This window comes from Bufo gargarizans, chromosome 1 (assembly GCF_014858855.1).
Source record: "Bufo gargarizans isolate SCDJY-AF-19 chromosome 1, ASM1485885v1, whole genome shotgun sequence".
Taxonomy (NCBI): Eukaryota; Metazoa; Chordata; class Amphibia; order Anura; family Bufonidae; genus Bufo; species Bufo gargarizans.
This window is the reverse complement of record NC_058080.1, coordinates 665,453,466-665,474,743: the sequence shown is the minus strand read 5'-3', so window position 1 is coordinate 665,474,743 and position 21,278 is coordinate 665,453,466. Positions and strand designations below refer to the sequence as shown.

The 21,278-nt window shown below is 39.6% G+C and overlaps 1 protein-coding gene across 1 annotated transcript in view; it reads right to left on the bottom strand.

Annotated features, from left to right (window-relative positions):
• ANKDD1B (ankyrin repeat and death domain containing 1B) overlaps positions 1-21,278 on the bottom strand; it is a 52,930-nt gene that overhangs the window by 16,813 nt on the left and 14,839 nt on the right. The window contains exons 6-12 of the mRNA XM_044291944.1: positions 18,503-18,601; positions 15,965-16,063; positions 14,390-14,488; positions 8,299-8,397; positions 5,997-6,095; positions 3,578-3,676; positions 1,393-1,488 (exon numbers count right to left, since the gene is read on the bottom strand). Of these exons, the coding sequence (XP_044147879.1) occupies positions 1,393-1,488; positions 3,578-3,676; positions 5,997-6,095; positions 8,299-8,397; positions 14,390-14,488; positions 15,965-16,063; positions 18,503-18,601 (690 nt within the window). The remainder of the gene's footprint in view (positions 1-1,392; positions 1,489-3,577; positions 3,677-5,996; positions 6,096-8,298; positions 8,398-14,389; positions 14,489-15,964; positions 16,064-18,502; positions 18,602-21,278) is intronic.

Sequence of the window (21,278 nt, the reverse complement as noted above, 5' to 3'; positions counted from 1 at the left end):
TAGAATATAAGGGTACACCACTTAGTACTGAAAACAGTAATATGTCCCCTAAACTCCTTCTCTGTGCAGAATGACAGGGGGGCCTGGTTCCAGTTTGCATTAAGAAGTTCATATCCTCTCTAGGGCCCATTTCCACCCTATCTAGGGACCTTACGGCCTTTGAATCTTTGTGTCTCCAGATGTCTCCAACTACCCATTTGGTTTCTCTGGTTAATGGGCTGCTGCAGGAGAGTGGGGGATCTCCATCCTCTCTGCCATATGTTAAGGCTTGGGAGAAGGAAATGAGGAAAAACTTCTCTGAGGAACAGTGGATAAAGGCATTCACCCTGTCCCACAAGTCTTCCGTCAGCTGTGATTTAAAAAAAAGAAAAATTCGAGATTATGTCCAGATGGTATAGGATGCCAGCTGTCTTGCATTCCTTCTACCCGACTTGCTCGGACTTATGTTGGAGATGTGGATTGGAGAGGGGTACCATGTCTCACATTTAGTGACAATGTCCTAAAGTGTCCCTATTTTGGGAGGCAGTGAATGACCTATACAATCAGGTTACAGGTACCTCGTTAAAGTGGTCCCTGGAGGGCAGTCTGCTATCCATACTTCCTGGATCCATTCAAACGTTAAATAAGGGCCTTCTGAGAATTTTTGTGCAGGCCGCACGTTTGGTTGTGCCTAGACACTGGAAGTCTTTGGACGTTCCAAACGTTAAAGAATGGTTAGACACTTTTGAAAACATGGAGGAATTAATGGCTGCAGATGAAGGTACCAATAGGAAGTATCTTAAAACGTGGACCCCTTGGATCTTATTCAAGGATACTCCGGTGTTTCTTAGTTGGTTAGCTCAGGCTGATAGTAGCGGGTAAATATGATAGATACCCACCTTTACACAGTGTTACCTTACCTCTTGTGTTTCCCTTCCCCCCCTCCGTCTTTTGGTGTTGTCATCGTCTTAAGTGTTCTTGTTATATGGAATATGCTTTATTTTATTATCTGCTCCATAAGAAGTTATTATAGATTTATGCTGTTCACTTTCAGCGTCACATACAGTGGCTTATATGTACTATAATCTCAATTTGATGAAATGACTTCCGTAATAAAAGTAATTGAACAATAGTTGGTTTAGAGTTAGAGAAAAGTGTCTGTCCCTGCACCACATTTATCATCCAGCTTGAGCCCCTGTGATAAACATGGTGCAGGTCTAGACCGCAAAAGTTACACCATCTATAGGACTAGTAAATCTGCCCCGCAATGTGCCACCATTCGCAACATGAATTTTCTGTATAAGTAGGCCGTCATACCTCATTGTGGCTACACAAACTTATAACTTGTATTCTGTTACATGGTAAAGCAACCCTAAATCAGAGTCAGATGAGTTTGGAAATAATATATCTTACCTCAATCCACATGTAATGTCTTTCAGCTTTGATGATCATATCTGCAATGAGGGTGTGATTGCTTCTCGCTGCTGCATCAAGTGCTGTCTTACCTTGCTGCAAACCCAGATATAACATTTAGTAAAAATGTCATAGAAGGAAGAAATATGCATAAAAGTATGCAAGGTATATATTTATATGTGTGCCATCTGACAAATGTTTAAGCTGTAAATATGTGCCTAGCGGCCTTTATGAAGCATGTTTCCATGGTGCTATGGAAGAGCAATGTACATGATTGAATTAAGACTCACCCAACTCCAGCAGAGCAGCACATCCTCCACTATACTTGTACATGCTCTCCATACTTCTAAAAAAAAGTCTATTTTTAAATTCGTTTGTGCTTCGTTTGGTGGTAAAAACAGAATTGCGTTATGGATTCGGTTACCATGGACCATAACGCAATTCTATGACAAAATGTATAACGGAATGCCTTTATAGGCATTCCTTTATTCATTCTGTCATAATAGAAGTCTATGGGCTGCATAACGGATCCGTCCCGTTTCCGTTATGTAGGGGAGTCCTCCCCTGCATAACGGAAACGGGACGGATCCATTATGCAGCCCATAGACTTCAATTATGACAGAATGAATAACAGTTATACATTCTGTCATAGAATTGCGTTATGGTCCATGGTAACGGAATCCATAACGCAATTCTGCTTTTACCACCAAACAAAGCGCAAACGAATTTCATAACTTTGATTGTTTTTTCGGCATATGATTGTGGCATTATTTTAATGCTGTATGGGATTATTTGGACATGGATTTCTTGTAATTCATGTTGGTATTACTTGCGTGCTGATTGGCAATACTTGTGAACGAAGTAGCGATATTACTTAGGAACTGTATGTGGTTGGATCAAGTTATGTGGAGAGGATATCCACATGGGACAGATACTCTGTGGATTTGCATGTACGCAATCTGCAACATTTTAAAGAACCAGCAAAGTGGATAAGATTTTAAGAAATCTCATACACACATTGCAAAAAAATCAACAGTGAAAACTTACCTGCAGTGCAGATTTGAAATGTCAATTTATACTGCAGATTTCCACAAGAGATTTCACTCTATTCAATGCATAGAGTGACATTAGTGGTAAATCCACAGCAAAATCTGGAGTGGAATTTCTGCTGCAAGAATTCTGCCCCTGTCCTTATAGTTCAGGGGCCAAGACTACTCTCATTCCCAAAAATGTACAATAAAAGCAGGGGAACAGCACTCCAAGTAAATAAGTATAGCAAAAATGAGTGGATGCTTGCAGAAATGGGGTTTGGTCCAACTCACACCTGATCCATATTAGAGAGTAAAATGTTGAGGCAGCACTCCAATAAATAGTTAAAAAAAATTAGTATCATGGTTTATTGCAAAAACATATCCAACAGATGCAATGTTTCGCCGAAACGTCACATCTCTTGGATATATTTTTGCAATAAACCAAGACACTCATTTGTTGGAGCGCTGCCTGAACTTTTTACTCTCTGATGAGAATGCAGGAAATTTTCTTATACCAACATTTCATATACTAGTCTTAAACTGAAACACATACTGGTACAGGACATAAGCATGAAGAGCATGTCTCTAAATAAGGGTGCTTTCACACTAGCGTTTTTCTTTTCCGGTATTGAGTTCCGTCCTAGGGGCTCAATACCAAAAAAAAACTGATCAGTTTTATCCTAATGCATTCTGAATGGAGAGCATTCCGTTCAGGATGCATCAGGATGCATCAGTTCAGTCCCTCTTACGTTTTATGGCCGGAGAAAATACCGCAGCATGCTGTATTTTTCTCTCTAGCCAAAAATCCTGAACACCATTGAAATGTATTAGTGCTGGATCCAGCATTAAAATTGCCACATTGATGGATCCGTTCTTCCGGTCTGAGCATGCGCAGACCTTTAAAATCAGTGAAAAAAATAAATACCGGATCCGTTTTTCTGGAGATGGATCCTGTATTTCAATGCATTTGTCAGACGGATCCGCATCTGGATCCGTCTGACAAATGCATCCGTTTGCGGCCAGATTGCCGGATCCGGCAGGCATTTCCGACGACGGAACTGCCTGTCGGAATCCTCTGATGCAAGTGTGAAAGTAGCCTAAGTTCCCCCAATTTTTAAGTTGTTTAATAGTTTGAAAAACCTGTATGTTATTACCTTATCTGCAATCCTAAGGTCACAGCGGTTTTTAAGAAGCTTTTCCACCAAATCAGTGTTTTTGAGCTCAGATGCTAAATGCAAAGGAGTCTGCCGCCTCTATAATTAACAAAGAATTGTGTCATTAAAAAGTCAACTTCACCTAAACTACAGGATTATTGCTTGAATGTTGCATCCCTGCGTTATCCATGTGTACCATGGACAAAATGGGAAAGCCAATAATCGCTGAAGGGCTGTTCCCTAGAGAGGTTAACCATTATATTTGCTTGATCATTTCCAAACTGAAATCTTTTAAGAACAGGACCTGAAATCTTGTTCACTTCATATTGTGTGCTCTATGTAGCACAAGCTGCAGTGAAATCTTTCTGTAAATCCATTTTGTTACAGACTGTGCATTTCAAGTACAAAATCCTCATTATTCTGAATATTTTACCATTTGTTTTTAGAACTCTTAGGAAGATCTTGATCTAAGCGTCTCCATGGTTACAGACTACTGACAAACTCTGTGTGTAGTCTGGTCCATCAGCCACCAGTTTTTCTAATGCACAGGCAGTAGAGTGATGGAGGGGAGTTTCACACGAATGCAGGATAAACTGAGGGTTTATTTCTACTTTGTAACCCTGGATAAATAAGTCTTTATAGGAGCGGCATACATCTTTTTAGTCAAGCCTGTTTAAAGTTTTATTTTAGAAATACTGAAGCAATAAATAGTTGGCTGCAAAACGTGCATAGCCCATTATACCACTATTGATATGGGATCACTTCTTCAACGTGTAAATCTACGTTTAAGTTGACAGTTACTTTTTATCTACTGTACTTTAGAAAATGAGAAGAATTGGAGGGGCTGGGTATCATTAGCTCGGAGGACCACCCATGGACACCTTTGGCCTAATTTACATACAGTGGTGCTTGTAAGTCTGTGAGCCTTTCAGAATTTTCTAGATTTCTGCATAAATTTGAAATTTAAACTACATCAGATTTTAATTGGAACAAATGTGGATGGCACACACTATATCTGGAGCATAGTAGAGGATAAAATATATTTATTAAGAATGAAAGATGTAAAAAAATTTAATTAAATTAAAAAAGTGCAATCCTACAAAGGATAAACCTATAAATAAATAAATTGCAATATACCGGTAGGTAATATAAAAGAAGAATTATTAATAAAAGTGGTAATGGTTAATCAGGGTCAGACAGAAGGGTAAAATGCTGAGATAAATTTGTAGATCAAAGCAGATCTTGAAGTAGTTTATGTCTGATCCTGATTAAGCCAATAACGCAGTATCATATAGAATAAACTATAAATGAAAGTACCATATCAAAACAGATCTGTAATAACTACATCAAAATGTATCTGCAAAAGTAAAGAAGAGGTAATTGGTATCCATAGTATGATATTTCTCCTAGTTGTCAAGGATAGTTCAATTGCTCTTAAGTGTATGGAACAACGTACAATAATATACGGTAAGTATATTCCTTAGTTGTTGAACTTGTTGCAGTGCAGGTATAAGAAATAAAAGTTCCTCAGGTTGTAACAGTGTCCTCACTAATATTGAGAGTGAATAATATTCCAGACCGTTAGTGGTTAGTAATCAGATCATACCGAGAACATCAATGTTGATAGTCAGTAGTCAGACCATGCTGGGAACATGTTTCACAGGTTTGATGGGGTTTTTATGCTGGAATGCAACGTTTTCCTTTCTGCAAATATAATGCTTTTCATTTAAACTAAAAAGTTCTATTTTGGTCTTATCTGTCCACAAAACATTGTTCCAATAGCCTTGATTTGCCCAGGTGACCTTTAGCAAACCGTAGATGGGCAGCAATGTTCTTTTGCCATGCACCGCATTGTTGTTCAGTGTGTTCCTGATGGTGGTCTCCTGAACATCAATATTTGCTAATGAGAAAAGGCTTTTAGTTACTTAGGGGTTACCTTGGGGTTTTTGTGCCTATTACACACTTTGCTCTTGATATGATCTTTGCTGGTTGACCTTCATATTATCTACTATTTCTAAAAGTTCACATACATTTGCCACTCACAGACGTGATATTTGATCATTTTCCTTAGTAAATAAATGACCTCTAATATTTTTGACTCATTTGCTTGATGTGGTTATCCTTTTCTACTTTTAAAACTTGTGTGCAAATCTGGTGTAGTTTTAGTTCAAATTCATGCAAAAATATTGAAACTTTTGGAGCGTTCACAAACTTTCAACAATATTTGAACAAAGAAGTTTTTCTCGACCAAGGCTGATGTACCAAGGGAGATAAAGGTATGTGCAAAATGCTGTCTGTGTCACCTGCAGGGCATTGGGATTAGTTTGCTTAGTGAAACAGAGCTGACAGACTCCCATTAAGAGAGTAATCTGTACAATTTAATCAATCATCTCCTTAATCTGAATTGGCTAATACTTACCACATTGATTGCATTAATCTCATAGCCAGCTTCCATGAGAGCATCAACTATATCCATATGATTATTAAGAATGGCTAAATGGATGGGGGTATTCTTATCCTGAAAAGGCAAAATGCATAAATATTTGAATTATTAGAACCTCTCTAAACACCACCTCTTTGAGAAGACCACCCTTAATCAAGACATGATTTTTCTGTGACCTGATTTTAAATTCCCTGCAAACCGGCTGCCTTCTTCAAGAGAACCATTCTTGTGTCCAGAATGTGGCTTCCCTGACCCCTGTCCCACCCGGTAAGGCAGCTGCTGGCCGCTGCATCCAAGTGGAGATTGAATGGAGAGGTGGCTGTGCATGTAGACAGCTCTCTCCATTCACTTCTATGGGATTCACAGGAATAACACAGTTCTATCATTTTAGTAGGGTCTGTGTTTAGTATTACAGTTTACTACAACTTTGTCCCATTCAAGTGAATGGGATTGTGCAGCAATGCATACCTACTACTAAAAGTACAGAGCCCTGCCTGGTAAACAATGAAGGGCATGTGGTGCTGCAGCCCCTTAAAGGGCTGATTCACATGGGTTCCCAGAGTTGCACCCCCCATGATCTAATATTGAAGCGCTATCCTAAAAATAAGCCATAGGTTATAATGAGTTACCTCTTAGGTAGTTGCAAAGTTGGAGCTTTACTTTCACAAGTCATTGTATCAATTTTTCCCTTAAGTTACACATATAAACACTTAGGTGGGCATTTACTATCCAGAAATACGCTTAGGGCCTAGGGTGTATTTCTGGCGCAGATTGTGGTCCAAAGGTTATTTGCGCCACAATCTGCGACTTTTCGCCACTCACGTCAGGTCTAAAAAAGTGCGCGTGACGTGGGCTTGGGAAGGGGACGAGCCGGCAAGGAAGCTGGCTTACATTTAGACTGGCGCTGAATGCGCCAAAGTTATGTAGGGGCCGGCGCCTCTTCATAACTTTGACGGATCCACGCCAGATATAGGGGTTATTAAGACTCGCGTCTAAAATTCTAGTCTTAATACATGATCCCCTTAACACTTATACGCTGCCATATTTTAGGATCCATATTACAGCTGTAACACCCTCAGTTCTACTGAACTAGATTTTGCTTTAGTAGTGATCTACATTGACTTCAGAAGAACTGAGGTGTGATAGATGGTCCAGGTTTTGGACCATCTATACAGACATTAAATTGACCTACGTGATTTTTTATGAAATGACTGTAGAAATGCATGGCAATATCTATAAATTATTTATGCTGATGCAAGATATATATATATATATATATATATATATATATATATATATAGATACAATATCCAGAATTAACCTAGTACATGAAGCATTATACCAATGGAATTGAATGTGGTCATTTTAAGATATTTTTGACAAGTTTGTTTTTGTTCTCCTTTTCACTCCCTTTCATTAGAAGGTCCACCCTTCAAATCACACTTGATTTTCTTCACATATGACTTAATAACCCAATCATAATGGAGTTTTCTGGGAATACTATGGTTTTTAACAAAGATGCTCATGTAATTTCTTACCTCATGTCATCTTCCCCATGCTTCCTTTTACAGTTTGGGCTCTTCTGACCTATTTTTACCATGTAAACAAATAACTCTGCTTCTTTCCATCCTGTATGTAGTACTTCCTGTTTCTGTATCCAACCAAACCCATGATGCACTTCTCCTTTCTCTGCCACAGCTCAACTCCCAGCTAGTTATAGCTCCTCCCACCCAGCTAGTTATATAGACACTCCCCTATCACTGCGCCTAACAGCCAGCTAGTTATAGCTCCTCCCACCAGCTAGTTACATAGACACTCCCCTATCACTGCCCCGCCTATAGACATAACATCATAGGAAATAAGAAAGAGTTACATGGACATGGTCATGTGACCACAGTCCAGAACGAAAGATTGGAGCAATAAAAGAAAAAGGAAATAAAGTACATTACAAAATTAAAGCAACCTTCAGAAATGATTATTTTAAAGGATGTTGATCCAAACCAGAAACCCCCTATAATGTCTGGGTCTGGTCTATACAGGTTCATACCGATAGCATTGCTATGTTATTGCTTATAATGTAACTTTATAAATTGTTGGATTCAATAAACTTTGATCTAATAATTCACAGTATCACTAAATCCAGTAAATTGTATATTATAATAAATTCTTATTATCTTTCAGAAAATACATTAAAAAAAACAATAAAAGAATAACTCAATTGATTACATTTTACAGAGCTACAATGACAATGTAAACAATAATATCAATAGTTACTTACATTTGGGTTTGGTGTGAAATCGAAGTTGTTTTTAAGGAGGAAGTTGACCAGGGATAAGTAACCCTTCTCTGTGGAGACATGTAACGCCGTGTATCCTTCCTGAAGAGGGAATATATTGTAAATGACAAACATTTAGTATTCAAGAACTATTGTATTACACATTGGATGGAATGAATTTATTTAAATTGGTATAAAATTACATTGTTTGATTTATAGAATATAAACTGAACTGAACACTGGGGAAAATGTATGTTTAAGTTAAAGGGGTTATCTCATTCTCTCTCCATATGTCTATTAGGTAATATAGGTGCCAAGAGAAGCAATAAGGGAGGAACTCAATGACCCAGGGTGTAAAGTAGCTACCAGAGAGCTAAACCAGTGGCTCTTATGTACCTGAACTGAACTGTCATCCCCCAGGATGGACCTGTATGCCGAGTACCATGCCCAGTCATAAAGAACCGCTGTCTTCTCTCTATTGAGGCACTGTGGTATTTTTACAATCTCCAAAATTGTGTTATACATGTGTTTCTATGTGTAGGTTTTCATATGCCTGGGGTCTGTGTTCTGTGCTTGTATCCAAAAACATCTTGGACATTTTTTTCCCTTCACACTTGTTTTTTAACCAAATTAAATATATGGAGAAAAAAGGTAGCCACAAATGTGTAAAAGATGTCAACTCCTTGTCCCAGCCATGTCTGAATATGAGGTGCAGCCCCCCACAATACAAGGGGGTGACCATCACTATAAGACTTATCAAGATTGGCATTTTTAAAGCCAGTCTTGATCTCCATTGCGGTGGTGCAAGTTGGACCAAAATTATTAAGAGGTGCTACTTGGCACAGAAGGGGTAAAAAGTTGCACATTTTTGCACACCCCCTGAGCTGCAGCAGAAAGAGCACTCCCATTGAACTTGCAGCTTGATATACATCTAGCAGAGTAATTGGATCTATGGATTCATGTGAGATACAGGGCTGGTTCTAGCTTTGTCAGAAAGACATAGTCATGTAATAGATGAAGTCTGAATTTCTTTTTTTACATTAAGCCCTTTAACCACTTCCCGACCGCCCATTGACTATAAACGTCCAGGGTGGTCAGGTTTATCTCTGAATGGACGTTTTTGAACGTCCATTCAAAGATTGTAGCTGCTGTGCCAGGGACCCGCTGCCAGTGACAGCAGGGCACCCGAGAGATAGGGCAGGGACTGTTCCTGCCTTCTGGATCGCTGTATACACAAATCGTTGAACAAGCGCTATGTATACAGACCAGGAAGCGATGTACCGCTTTCTGTCCCGGCCCGGTGATCATCCTCCGGGGCCGGGAGAGTGCAGGAGCTGCCAGGTCTTCCACAGACCTCAATCAGCCCTGCACTAACGCTGTACAGCCTCTTTGGGGGCTGTATTCTCACTGTAACTGGGGCTACTATGTCAGCCCCAGTTACAGGAGAAATCAATTGTAAAAAAAAAGTGAACTTAAATGTCCCCCAGATGTCTTGTATGACCTAAAAAATAATATAAAAATAATAAAGTGTTTAAAAAAATAAAAATAATAATTCACACGTAAAAAATACATTTTCCCCTCACAGAAAAATCATTATGTAGCTGGCTGACATTAGCGAGGTGCTAATGTAAGCAGAACATGACTGTATGACTTATATCTCCCTGCCTGGCGCTGTTCGCGCTAAAAAAAAGAATTTTTTAATATGCAAATGAGCCCGTAGGTGCTAGTGGGGTGTTGCTGCAGCACCTAGAGGCTCCATCCTCTCACCGTTTGGCACGCCCTTGTTAAGGTGATTGACATCCTCGGTCTCCTCCGTGCCCCGCAAATCCCGCACCTGCGCCGTCCATTCTGCAGCAACGCCCCACTAGCACCTACAGGCACATCGCTAATGTCAGCCAGCAGCATAATGATTTTTCTGATGACAGAAACCCTTTAAGTCATTAAAAATGTTAAAAATCTAAAAAAATAATATAGACATACAGTATTTGGTATCGCCAGCGTCTGTAATGACCGGATCTATAAAAATATCACACGATCAACCCCATCAGGTGAACGCCATAAAAAATAATAATAAAAATTACACCAAAACAGCTTTTTTAGTCATCACACCTCCCAAAAAACATGTCAATCGATCAAAAAGTCGTATGTACCTCCAAATGGTAGCAATCATCCCTCAAAAAATGAGCCCTCACACAAGACCATACCATAAGATTTTTTTAAAGTATGGCTCTAAGAAAATTGCAACACAAATACATGATTTTGTTTTCTAAAAATGTTCTTATTGTGTAAAAAAAAAAATCAACATATTTGGTATCGTTGTGTTTGTAACAACTGGATCTATAAAAATATCACATGATCTACCCCATTAAGTGAACGGTGTAAAAAAAAAATATATATAGAAATATGACACCAAACAGCTTTTTTTGTAATAAAAAGCGATCAGAAAGCCAAATGTACCCCAAAATAGTGCCAATACAGCTTGACGCGCAAAAAAAAGTTTGTGACCACAATTAGGGTCTTACTGTATCCAGGATAAAATGGGTAGCAAATTGTGGGTGGAAATTCTCCTTTTATCCTTTGTGAAAAAGAAGGTTTGGGCATAACGCACCATTTTCTTGTAAAAATTTTTTTTTTAATTTTTACAGCCAAGTATTAAAAATTCTATGAAATGCCTGTTGGGTCAAAGTGCTCACTACACCCCTTAAAAATTCCTTGGGTGTTTACAAAATGTGGTCACTTTTTGGGGAGTTTCACCTCAGGGTCTCTTCAAATGCAACATGGCGCCTAAAGACCATTCCAGCAAAATCTGCCCTCCAAAAACCATATTGCGCTCCTTGACTTCTGAGCCTGTCGTGTGCCCATACAGCAGTTTACAACCACATATGGCGTGTTTGTGCAACTGTAGAATCGGGGCAATAAATATTGAGGTTTGTTTTGTTGTTAACCCTTGATGTGTTAAAGGAAACATTTTTATTAAAATGGAAAATCTGCAAAAACAAATGAAGTTTTTAAATTTCACCTCCATTTTGCTTTAATTCCTGCGGAATACTTAAAGGGTTAACATTTCTAAAACAAGTTTTGAATAGTTTGAGGGGATGTAGTTTTTAAAATGTGGTAAGTTATGGGTGGTTTCTATTATGTGAGCTCCTAACGCTGGGTTCACACCTGAGCGTTTTACAGAGCGTTCAAACGCGCTGTAAAACGCTCAACACATGAAAACCAATGCTTCCCTATGGGAATGGTTCACACTTGAGCGTTTTACAGCGCGTTTGAACGCGCTGTAAAACGCCCTACGCTCAAAAAAGTTCTTGAGCTTCTTTGGGGCGTTTTGTCGCGCGTTCCCGTACATAGACTTTCGGGAACGCGCGACAATGGGCGTTCGCTTGTCTCTGTATGCGCGATTGTAAACGCCAGTACAATCGCGCATACAGTCCGCTCCTTTCAGAACACTCAGGTGTGAACCCAGCGTTACAATCGCGCATACAGAGACAAGCGAACGCCCATTGTCGCGCGTTCCCAAAAGTCTATGTACGGGAACGCGCGACAAAACGCCCCAAAGAAGCTCAAGAACTTTTTTTGAGTGTAGGGCGTTTTTCAGCGCGTTCAAAGTGTGAACCAGGGCTATAGGGAAGCATTGGTTTTCATGTGTTGAGCCTTTTACAGCGCGTTTAAACGTGCTGTAAAACGCTATGGTGTGAACCCAGTGTAAAAGTGACTTCAGAACTGAACTGGTCCTTAAAAAAGTTGATTTTGTAAATGTTCTTGAAAATTTCAAAAATTGCTTTTAAAATTCTAAATCTTCTAACGTCGTAAAAAAAAAAAAATGACATTACCAAAATGATGCTAACATAAAGAAGACATATTGTAACTGTTAATTAATAAGTATTTTATAAGGTATTGCTATCTGTCTTAAAAGCAAAGAAATTCAAATTTAGAAAACGGTGATTTAAAAAAAATTATTGGTAACTTTTGGATTTTTTTAAGAAATAAAGCTAAAACATATTGACTCAAATTTACGATTAACATGATGTACAATGTGTCACGACAAAACATGAATGGCTTGGATAAGTAAAAGCATCACAAAGTTATTACCACATAAAGTGACACATGGTCAGGAAGGGGGCAAATGGCCCGGTCTAGAAGTGTTTAAGGCCACATGTTTTATTAGTAAAAAAAAAACAGGGACAAAAAACGCGGTTATTTGGTCTTAGACATAGACTTTCTAGCATAGACATTCAGCATGGTTGGACACCACTTCTCTAGAGACATCCACAAAATAAGAATATTAGCATCTACAGTCAGGTCCATAAATATTGGGACATCTACAAAATTCTAACATTTTGGGCTCTATACACCACCACAATGGATTTGAAATGAAATGAACAAGATGTTCTTTAACTGCAGACTGTCAGCTTTAATTTGAGGGTTTTTACATCCAAATCAGGTGAACGGTGTAGGAATTACAACAGTTTGCATATGTGCCTCCCACTTGTTAAGGGACCAAAAGTAATGGGACAGAATAATAATCATAAATCAAACTTTCACTTTTTAATACTTGGTTGCAAATCCTTTTCAGTCAATTACAGCCTGAAGTCTGGAATGCATAGACATCACCAGACACTGGGTTTCATCCCTGGTGATGTTCTGCCAGGCCTCTACTGCAACTGTCTTCAGTCCCTGCTTGCTCTTGGGGCATTTTGCCTTCAGTTTTGTCTTCAGCAAGTGAAATGCATGCTCATTTGGATTCAGGTCAGGTGATTGACTTGGCCATTGCATACCATTCCCCTTCTTCCCTTAAAAAACTCTTTGGTTGCTTTTGCAGTATGCTTTGGGTCATTGTCCATCTGCACTGTGAAGCGCCGTCCAATAAGTTCTGAAGCATTTGGCTGAATATAAGCAGATAATATTGTCCGAAACACTTCCTGCTGCTTTTGTCAGCAGTCACATCATCAATAAATACAAGAGAACCAGTTCCATTGGCAGCCATACATGCCCACGCCATGACACTACCACCACCATGGTTCACTGATGAGGTGGTATGCTTAGGATCATGAGCAGTTCCTTTCCTTCTCCATACTTTTCTCTTCCCATCACTCTGGTACAAGTTGATCTTGGTCTCATCTGTCCATAGGATGTTGTTCCAGAACTGTGAAGGCTTTTTTAGATGTAGTTTGGCAAACTCGAATCTGGCCTTCCTGTTTTTGAAGCTCACCAATGGTTTACATCTTGTGGTGAACCCTGTGTATTCACTCTGTTGAAGTCTTCTCTTGATTGTTGACTTTGACACACATACACCTACCTCCTGGAGAGTGTTCTTGATCTGGCCAACTGCTGTGAAGGGTGTTTTCTTCACCAGGGAAATAATTATTTGGTCATCCATCACAGTTGTTTTCCGTGGTCTTCCGGGTCTTTTGGTGTTGCTGATCTCCCCGCTGAGTTCCTTCTTTTTAAGAATGTTCCAAACAGTTGTTTTGGCCACGCCTAATGTTTTTGCTATCTCTCTGATAGGTTTGTTTTGTTTTTTAAGCCTAATGATGGCTTGCTTCACTGATAGTGACAGCTCTTTGGATCTCATCTTGAGAGTTGACAGCAACAGATTCCAAATGCAAATAGCACACTTGAAATGAACTCTGGACCTTTTATCTGCTCATTGTAATTGGGATAATGAGGGAATAACAGACACCTGGCCATGGAACAGCTGATAAGCCAATTGTCCCATTACTTTTGGTCCCTAAACAAGTGGGAGGCACATATGCAAACTGTTGTAATTCCTACACAGCTGACAGTCTGCAGTTAAAGCACATCTTGTTCGTTTCATTTCAAATCTATTGTGGTGGTGTATAGAGCCAAAAATGTTAGAATTGTGTCGATGTCCCAATATTTATGGACCTGACTGTAGATATCACTATTTTTTTGATACATCACCTATAAAGCAACATTTCACATCAACACAAGAACCTTTATAAAGTCCTGCTTCAAGCAAAGCATTGTTCAGTAAAACCCACAGAGCTGCTGATTTCTTTCTTTTATTATTATTTCGCTACAAACAGCACCATCATTCCTCAAGAGCTGAAATAATAAATGAAACGCATACCAGGTTCATAGTGTTGATATCGCTTCCATCTTGCAATAATAGATCAGCACAAGCCTCATGTCCTCCTTCCACAGCCAAATAAAATGGTGTGGCACCTTTCTAATGGAAAATCCAAAAACAAAACACTATTATAGAAGGCAGAACTTTATATTCAGGTATTACTATCCAGCAGGAGCTCTGTTATCTACCTATATTTTCAGTCATTAAAGAAAGACCTAAAACTATATGACACATGCTTGAAGTCATTATATACAGGGACATTAGATTATTAATTTGAGGGGTAAAGGCTACTGGTTGAACCTGAGGCACCATAGTATTTTACAGATTTATGTGCGTTTTTCTCAAAAAATATATTGGTCTCTTTTATGGTAAAGAAGCCCCATATGGCTTGCAACAACAGTGGAGCAGATTTACTAAGAATTCTGGTGCACATGCCATGCACAATATTTAATAAGTGTCATAGATTCGCTCTGCAAGGTGACATGATTGCAGGAAAGGGGGCATGGCATAAGTTGCGCTACTATGTGCCACAATTGTGCAAAGTAAGCCACTAATAGGCAGTGTCAGACTGGGGTTCCTTGGGCCCACCAGAGAAAATTATTTTTGGGGTCCAACCCCTATATCATCAGTATAATAGGTTTCAAATCAAATTAATAGACCCTAGTGGCAAGTGATTATCTCCCAATGTTTTTTTTTTCTCCTGGATCTTTCGGGCCCACTATTGTATCAGAGCCTGGGCCCACAGGAGGATCCACTGGTGGTCCAGTCCGGCTCTGCTAATAGATTTTCTAAACAAAGTAGACAGTCTAATGATGCACCAAATGTATCATCCAACATTAGCCACTGTGATAAATTTGGCACATCTTTAGGTTACTTTCACATCTGCGCTTTCCCTTTTCACTATTGAGATCCATCGTAGGATCTCAATACTGGAGGAAAGCGCTTCCGTTTTGTCCCCATTCATTGTCAAAGGGGACAAAACTGAACTGAACGAAACTGAGTTCACCAGAATGCATTCTGTTCCGTTTGGTTGCGTTTTCATCGCAGACAGAATGATGCTGTCCACGATGTGGTGCGGAGCAAGACCCATCCTGACACCCAATGTAAATCAATGGTGGCGGATCCGTTTTCTCAGACACAAAAGAAAACAGATCCATCCCCCATTGACTTACAATGGTTTTAGAGACGGAACCGTCATGGCTATTTTAAAGATAATACAACCGTACCCGTTCAGAACGGATGCAGATGGTTGTATTATTATGACGGAAGCGTTTTTGCTGATCCATGACGGGTTTTAAATTACAAATTTTGTTGAATCCTTTCAAACAAATTTACATCAGTGTGCTTGGTTCCTCCTGCTCTATAAAATGCTGCCTGAAGATTGCACTGCATTTTCACCGTGATTTTTAAAATTAAAAGTCAGAGACCAATCAAGACAAGTATTTCCATTATAGTCATTGTACAAACCTGGTTATTATAGTTGGCCTTATATTAGCTATTGCCATACAGTGAATACTGTACCCAACACGTTTGATAGTGTTTTTACTTCTAAATATCCATGATGGTCATATATACCTTATTTGGGTTATCCTTTTCTTGAAAATGCTCCAACAGAACCCTCATAACTATATCATGACCATTAGCAGCAGCCAGATGTAGCGCTGTGTTACCTTCCTAGACAGATACAGCAAAGAAGAACATGAAGAGCATCAATGACTTAAGGTGCCCATACACGTTCTATCACTGTCAAGTGAAAAATTTCTCCCAACTCTCTCATATACATACACACATAGTTCATTGGATTGTATGTGTTTTTAATGATGACAGAGGAGAAGACCTCTGCCAGACACCTCTGTTGGTGCTTGTCTCCCAGGAGAACGAAGAGATTTAGTCTTTAAATTCAATGCAGCCGATCCTTTTCTCTCCCAACATCATCTGTCGGGGAGACTCTCCAGCTCCCCATACACTTTAGATTGTCAATTGGTCCTATTAAAACAGCTGACAATAATATGTATGGTTAAGCTTCTTACCAGCTACTGTATGGTCCTGCCATTAATATACTGCATGAAACATCTAACCCAGTTATAACAATTTATGACTAGAATATGCCTCTCCTTTTCTGCGTATCTAGTCAGAAGTGTCCCGCAAGACCGGTAAACTAAACTAAAATTAGCAGAGGGTTATAAAATGTTTGCATGTTGGTGAATAAATTATTAATACTGACTATAAAAACTAGTGCTATTCTCAAAAGGGTACAGCAAAGTGGCTGAACAGATGGCTGATGGAAGTGGGCGTTGATGTATTCGCCACCATGCAGGATTGAGTATCATATGGCTCTTTTGCTGTTGCAAAAAGTCAAAGAATTGGCCCCCATAGCTTACAGGGCTTATATATGCTTAGAAAAATGTGTGTGGTACCACTCCTTAGTCTCATTCACTTCAATACCAGAGAAAACCCATGGACAGGGATAGTGAGGTTTCTAGAAGATAACAGTCATGTGTTTCTAATCTTGGACAACTCTTTTAAAGCAAATATTTTGCCATAAAAATGCTATTCAATCTACCACCAACATACAAAAGAGGTGGGCACAGCCAAAATAATCTTAGAGTGCTGCCCTGGGTAAAACAGTAGTCTTTTTGTGAGGATCCTATCTACCACATTAAGTTAAAGAGCAAGACTTGTTGGGCAGATTGTTTAGTATAATGTGTAAGTTATTGACTGAAATCCCTGCATCTTCTATGCTTAGGACATCTATGCTTTCGGTTCAGTTGATCTCTGGCAGCTTTCAGTCTCATGGATGAAGATTCCCTGGACCTTGCTTCTCTTTAGGCCTACTTCACACATGCGCATGTTTCCTCTAGTGTTTGTGACTAGTCACTCTCTACAATACAAGCCCGTCTCCCAGCAGCCGCACCAGGACTGCCAGTGTTAAATATATGTTGCTATACATAACCATGTGGTATTCATAGTGCATAAGTAAAAAGAGAATACTTTAGCATGAGAATGGATAGACAATAAATCACAGCATTTAAAGAACTTCTGGGTTGTGGGTGTAGATGAGCAGCAGCCACAACACTTCCCATAGTGCTGTCTGCTGAAAGATCAGACAAAAATGTAAATGTCTACTTTGGACAGAATATATAGTATTGTGACATGTGGCAGGCACTATATATGGGCCTTATGGTTATCATGATTGGACAGTGTGAATGGTGCCAGATTGGGACCCAAGGATTGACTGGATTGACTAGACTAGGTATTGGAGCAGACATTATTGGACACTGACACACTATTACCTTTAAACAGTCAAAGGAGTTGTCTGGGCTATTGATATCAATGATCTATCAATATCTGATTGTTGGGGTCCCACTCCTGGCACCCCCTCTGCGGCCTCCTCCTAGACCAGTGACAACACGTTTATTGGTCACCTGGCCTAAGCAAGTAAATCAGTCTGAGCTGCAACACCAAGAACAGCCACTATACAATGTACAGTGCTGTGCTCAGTGAGCGGGGGTGCTGGGTGTCAGACCCGCACCAATTAGATATTGAGTATAAACCATTAATACCAGTATCCCAGAAAACCCCTTTAAACCTCAACCTCCATTGTTAAATAACTATAAAGTGATTCATTTTTTTTTATTTTTTTTTATTTTTTTTTATAAAAAATTATAATCTAAACTGGTGTAATCTGATTGGTTGGTGTAGAAAACTAAGACAGTTTTCCTTTACACCAGTTGTCATACATCTCCCCCTATAAATTTTCCCAAAATAATTGACTCCTTATACTGGATTAAGGAGACTTAAAATGTTAAACATAGCAGTATTTTGTTATATGTAAGGGATTTCAGCTACTGATAAGATCCAGGCATCAACAGGTTTTGTTTGGTGAGCCCTGGGTAGAATACACAGATAAGCATATATTTTAAAGCTGTTTGTAAGAATTGAACACACAAATACAGGACTGGTGATAAATGGTACTAAAAGAACCTGAAAAACTTGTTCGAGAATTTCAAAGAATGTTTGCAGCAATCCCCACCAGTACACATTGTCCTGTCACCATGACATATGTAATTCATTTTTATGGCAAATGAAAGGTCACCCTGAGCTGTAATATACCTTGTCTTCTTTAGATGTGAATAATCCCATATAAAGTAGATTATTGATCATATTAATGTGTCCACTCTCAGCCGCTAGATGAAACGGTTCTCTGCCTTTCTGCAGAAGACAATAAAGAAACACTGCAATTTAATACAAAAAATAGAGTATTTGATGATATGTTAAACAGAATTATGAAGCTCCTGGGCCCCAGTGCACAATCTGTAATAGGGCCCCCAGTTAAGGCTACTTTCACACTTGCGTGTGGTGTCTGCACAGGCGGATCCGCTCCTATAATGCAGACGATGGGATCCGTTCAGAACAGATCCGTCTGCATTATATTTTAGAAAAAATGTGTGAAAGTTGCTCAGACGGATCCGTCCAGACTTTACATTGAAAGTCAATGGGGGACGGATCTGTTTGAATTTGAGCCATATTGTGTCAACTTCAAACGGATCCGTCCCCATTGACTTACATTGTAAGTCTGGACGGATCCGTTTGCCTCCGCACGGCCAGGCGGACACCCGAGTGCGGAGGACAAACAGTGCCAGACTGATGCATTCTGAGCGGATCCGCATCCACTCAGAATGCATTAGGGCAGTACGGATGCGTTCAGGGCCGCTTGTGAGAGCCTTTAAAAGGACCTCACAAGCGGAGCCCCGAACGCTAATGTGAAAGTAGCCTAACATGTCTCATTTCTAATACTGGGGTCTACCTGTGTTGCAGAGGAGTCTATGGGCCTCCTTAGGTACCAGGGAATGGGGCAGCTGCTACCTCTGAACCAAGTACAGATACAGCCTTGACTTCAAATGTGAATGTTACTAACTACTATTTACACTGACAAGCAAGAGTAACAATGTTTTGAACTGTTGACTTTCAGGCTCCATATCTCACCATCCACTACAGCTTTGAACGAGACTACCATCATTTTATAGACAATCATCTTGGCTATCTCATACATAAATGTCATGTAACTGCATTGCTACTGTTTTGCTCCTGGTGGTTAAAAAATCTTTTTCTTCTTGTATATTACAAATTACAACCTGTTCTCAGATTCCCTAATAGCTCAGTGTGTTATTAGGTTGATTCCCAAGCAAAAGCTCACTGTTTCAAATCCAGGAGTAGCCATGAAGATTTCACAAGAAAAGAGAAACAGCGTCATCCAGCTCATCGATAGAGGAATGTTGGCCAAGAAAATTGCCAAACTGCATCATGTGAGTGCCATGACAGTTACAAAATACGATATGAAGTCCATCCATTTATTCCAAAGTCGAGAGGTGGATGTCCAGGCAAAATATCAGAGTCAACAAGTCGGCTCATCACAAGGTCTATCAGTTCTGGTGCGACAAACACAGCAGAGGAGGTGGTCGAATGCTTCATAATAGTGAGATCACAGACATCCATGCAAACACTGTGCAACGCGCATTACACAAGTCTGGAATAGTGGCCTGAAAAAAGGTGAAGAAGTCTTGACTTCAATATCGTCATACAAAGCGTAGGCTCGAGTTTGCAAAAAAGTACAATGGATAGTAGAAGATTGGAAACGGGTGATTTGGAGCGATGAGCTGAAAGTCAATAGACTGGGCTCTAATGGGTGCAAATGGGTCTGGAAGAAACAAGGAAAAAGGGGGCTAATGGATCGAGAAATTGAAGGAACTGTCAACTGGAGGAAGCCTGATGCTATGGGGTTGTTTTACAGCCAAAGGCGTTGAATACTTGACCAGGATCGATGGTGGTCTCAATGCTGAGCTATATGTGAGTATTCTACAAGGCGAGTTACTTCACACACTCGAATACTATGGGTATGAAAAGGATGACATAGTGTTCCAGCAGGACAAGGACCCGAGGCATACGTTGAGATTAGCGATTAAATGGTTCACTGACAATGAAGTAGAGGTGCTGGATTAGCCCCCACAGTCCCCAGACCTCAACCCAATCGAACACTTGTGTGTAGAGTTAAAGAAAAAGTTATATTCGTACCCAAGTGAGCCGACCAGTATGAACCAACATTGGGAACATGTAGAAGAAACCTGGGAACAGATTTTGGTCGAGACATACTTGAATCTGATCGAGAGCATGCCTAGAAGGATTCAGGCAGTATTGAAAGCCAAAGGTGGAGGTACAAAATACTAACAAAATAATAAAAATGTAGAATTTTAGGAGTAAAACTGTAACAATGCAGTTACATGACAAGAATCTGCATAACTAATCATATGCTGAATAGATACAAGTCCAATTTATGTATGAGATAGCCAAGATGACTGTCTATAAAATGATGGTAGTCTCACGTTCAAAGCTGTAGTGGATGGTGGGATATGGAGCCTGAAAGTCAAAAGTTCAAAACATTGCTACCCTTTTGCTTGTCAGTGTAATCAGACATAGGCTATTTTATCACAGCTTGTGCCTTCTTTGCCAGTGGCAGTGTACAAGCTGGCTTAAAGCATACCTAAGTTTTTTTTTTTAAGTTTGCAAATGGCTGTGCTTCTTTCTACAATCATAACTGTGAAGAAACTGTTATGTTTAGGCTTCCCTTATGGTTTTTTAGCCATATTATTCCATGTTTCAGCTGCACAGCTAGATGCATTTCACTCAAAAGCATAGGGGAGTCTTACTTCTGCAGCACTGTGCTACCTTAACACCCTTTTCCATTACTTCTCATCTATGTTTGTTTTCAGCTCTGGAACTCACAGAACAGATAAGAAATAAATCACAGAGCACACAGACACACAGTAGACTCCTGTGATGTTAGAAGCAGTGTAGAAGCAGTTCTTTCATCAGGCTCTGTACTCTGTATCTC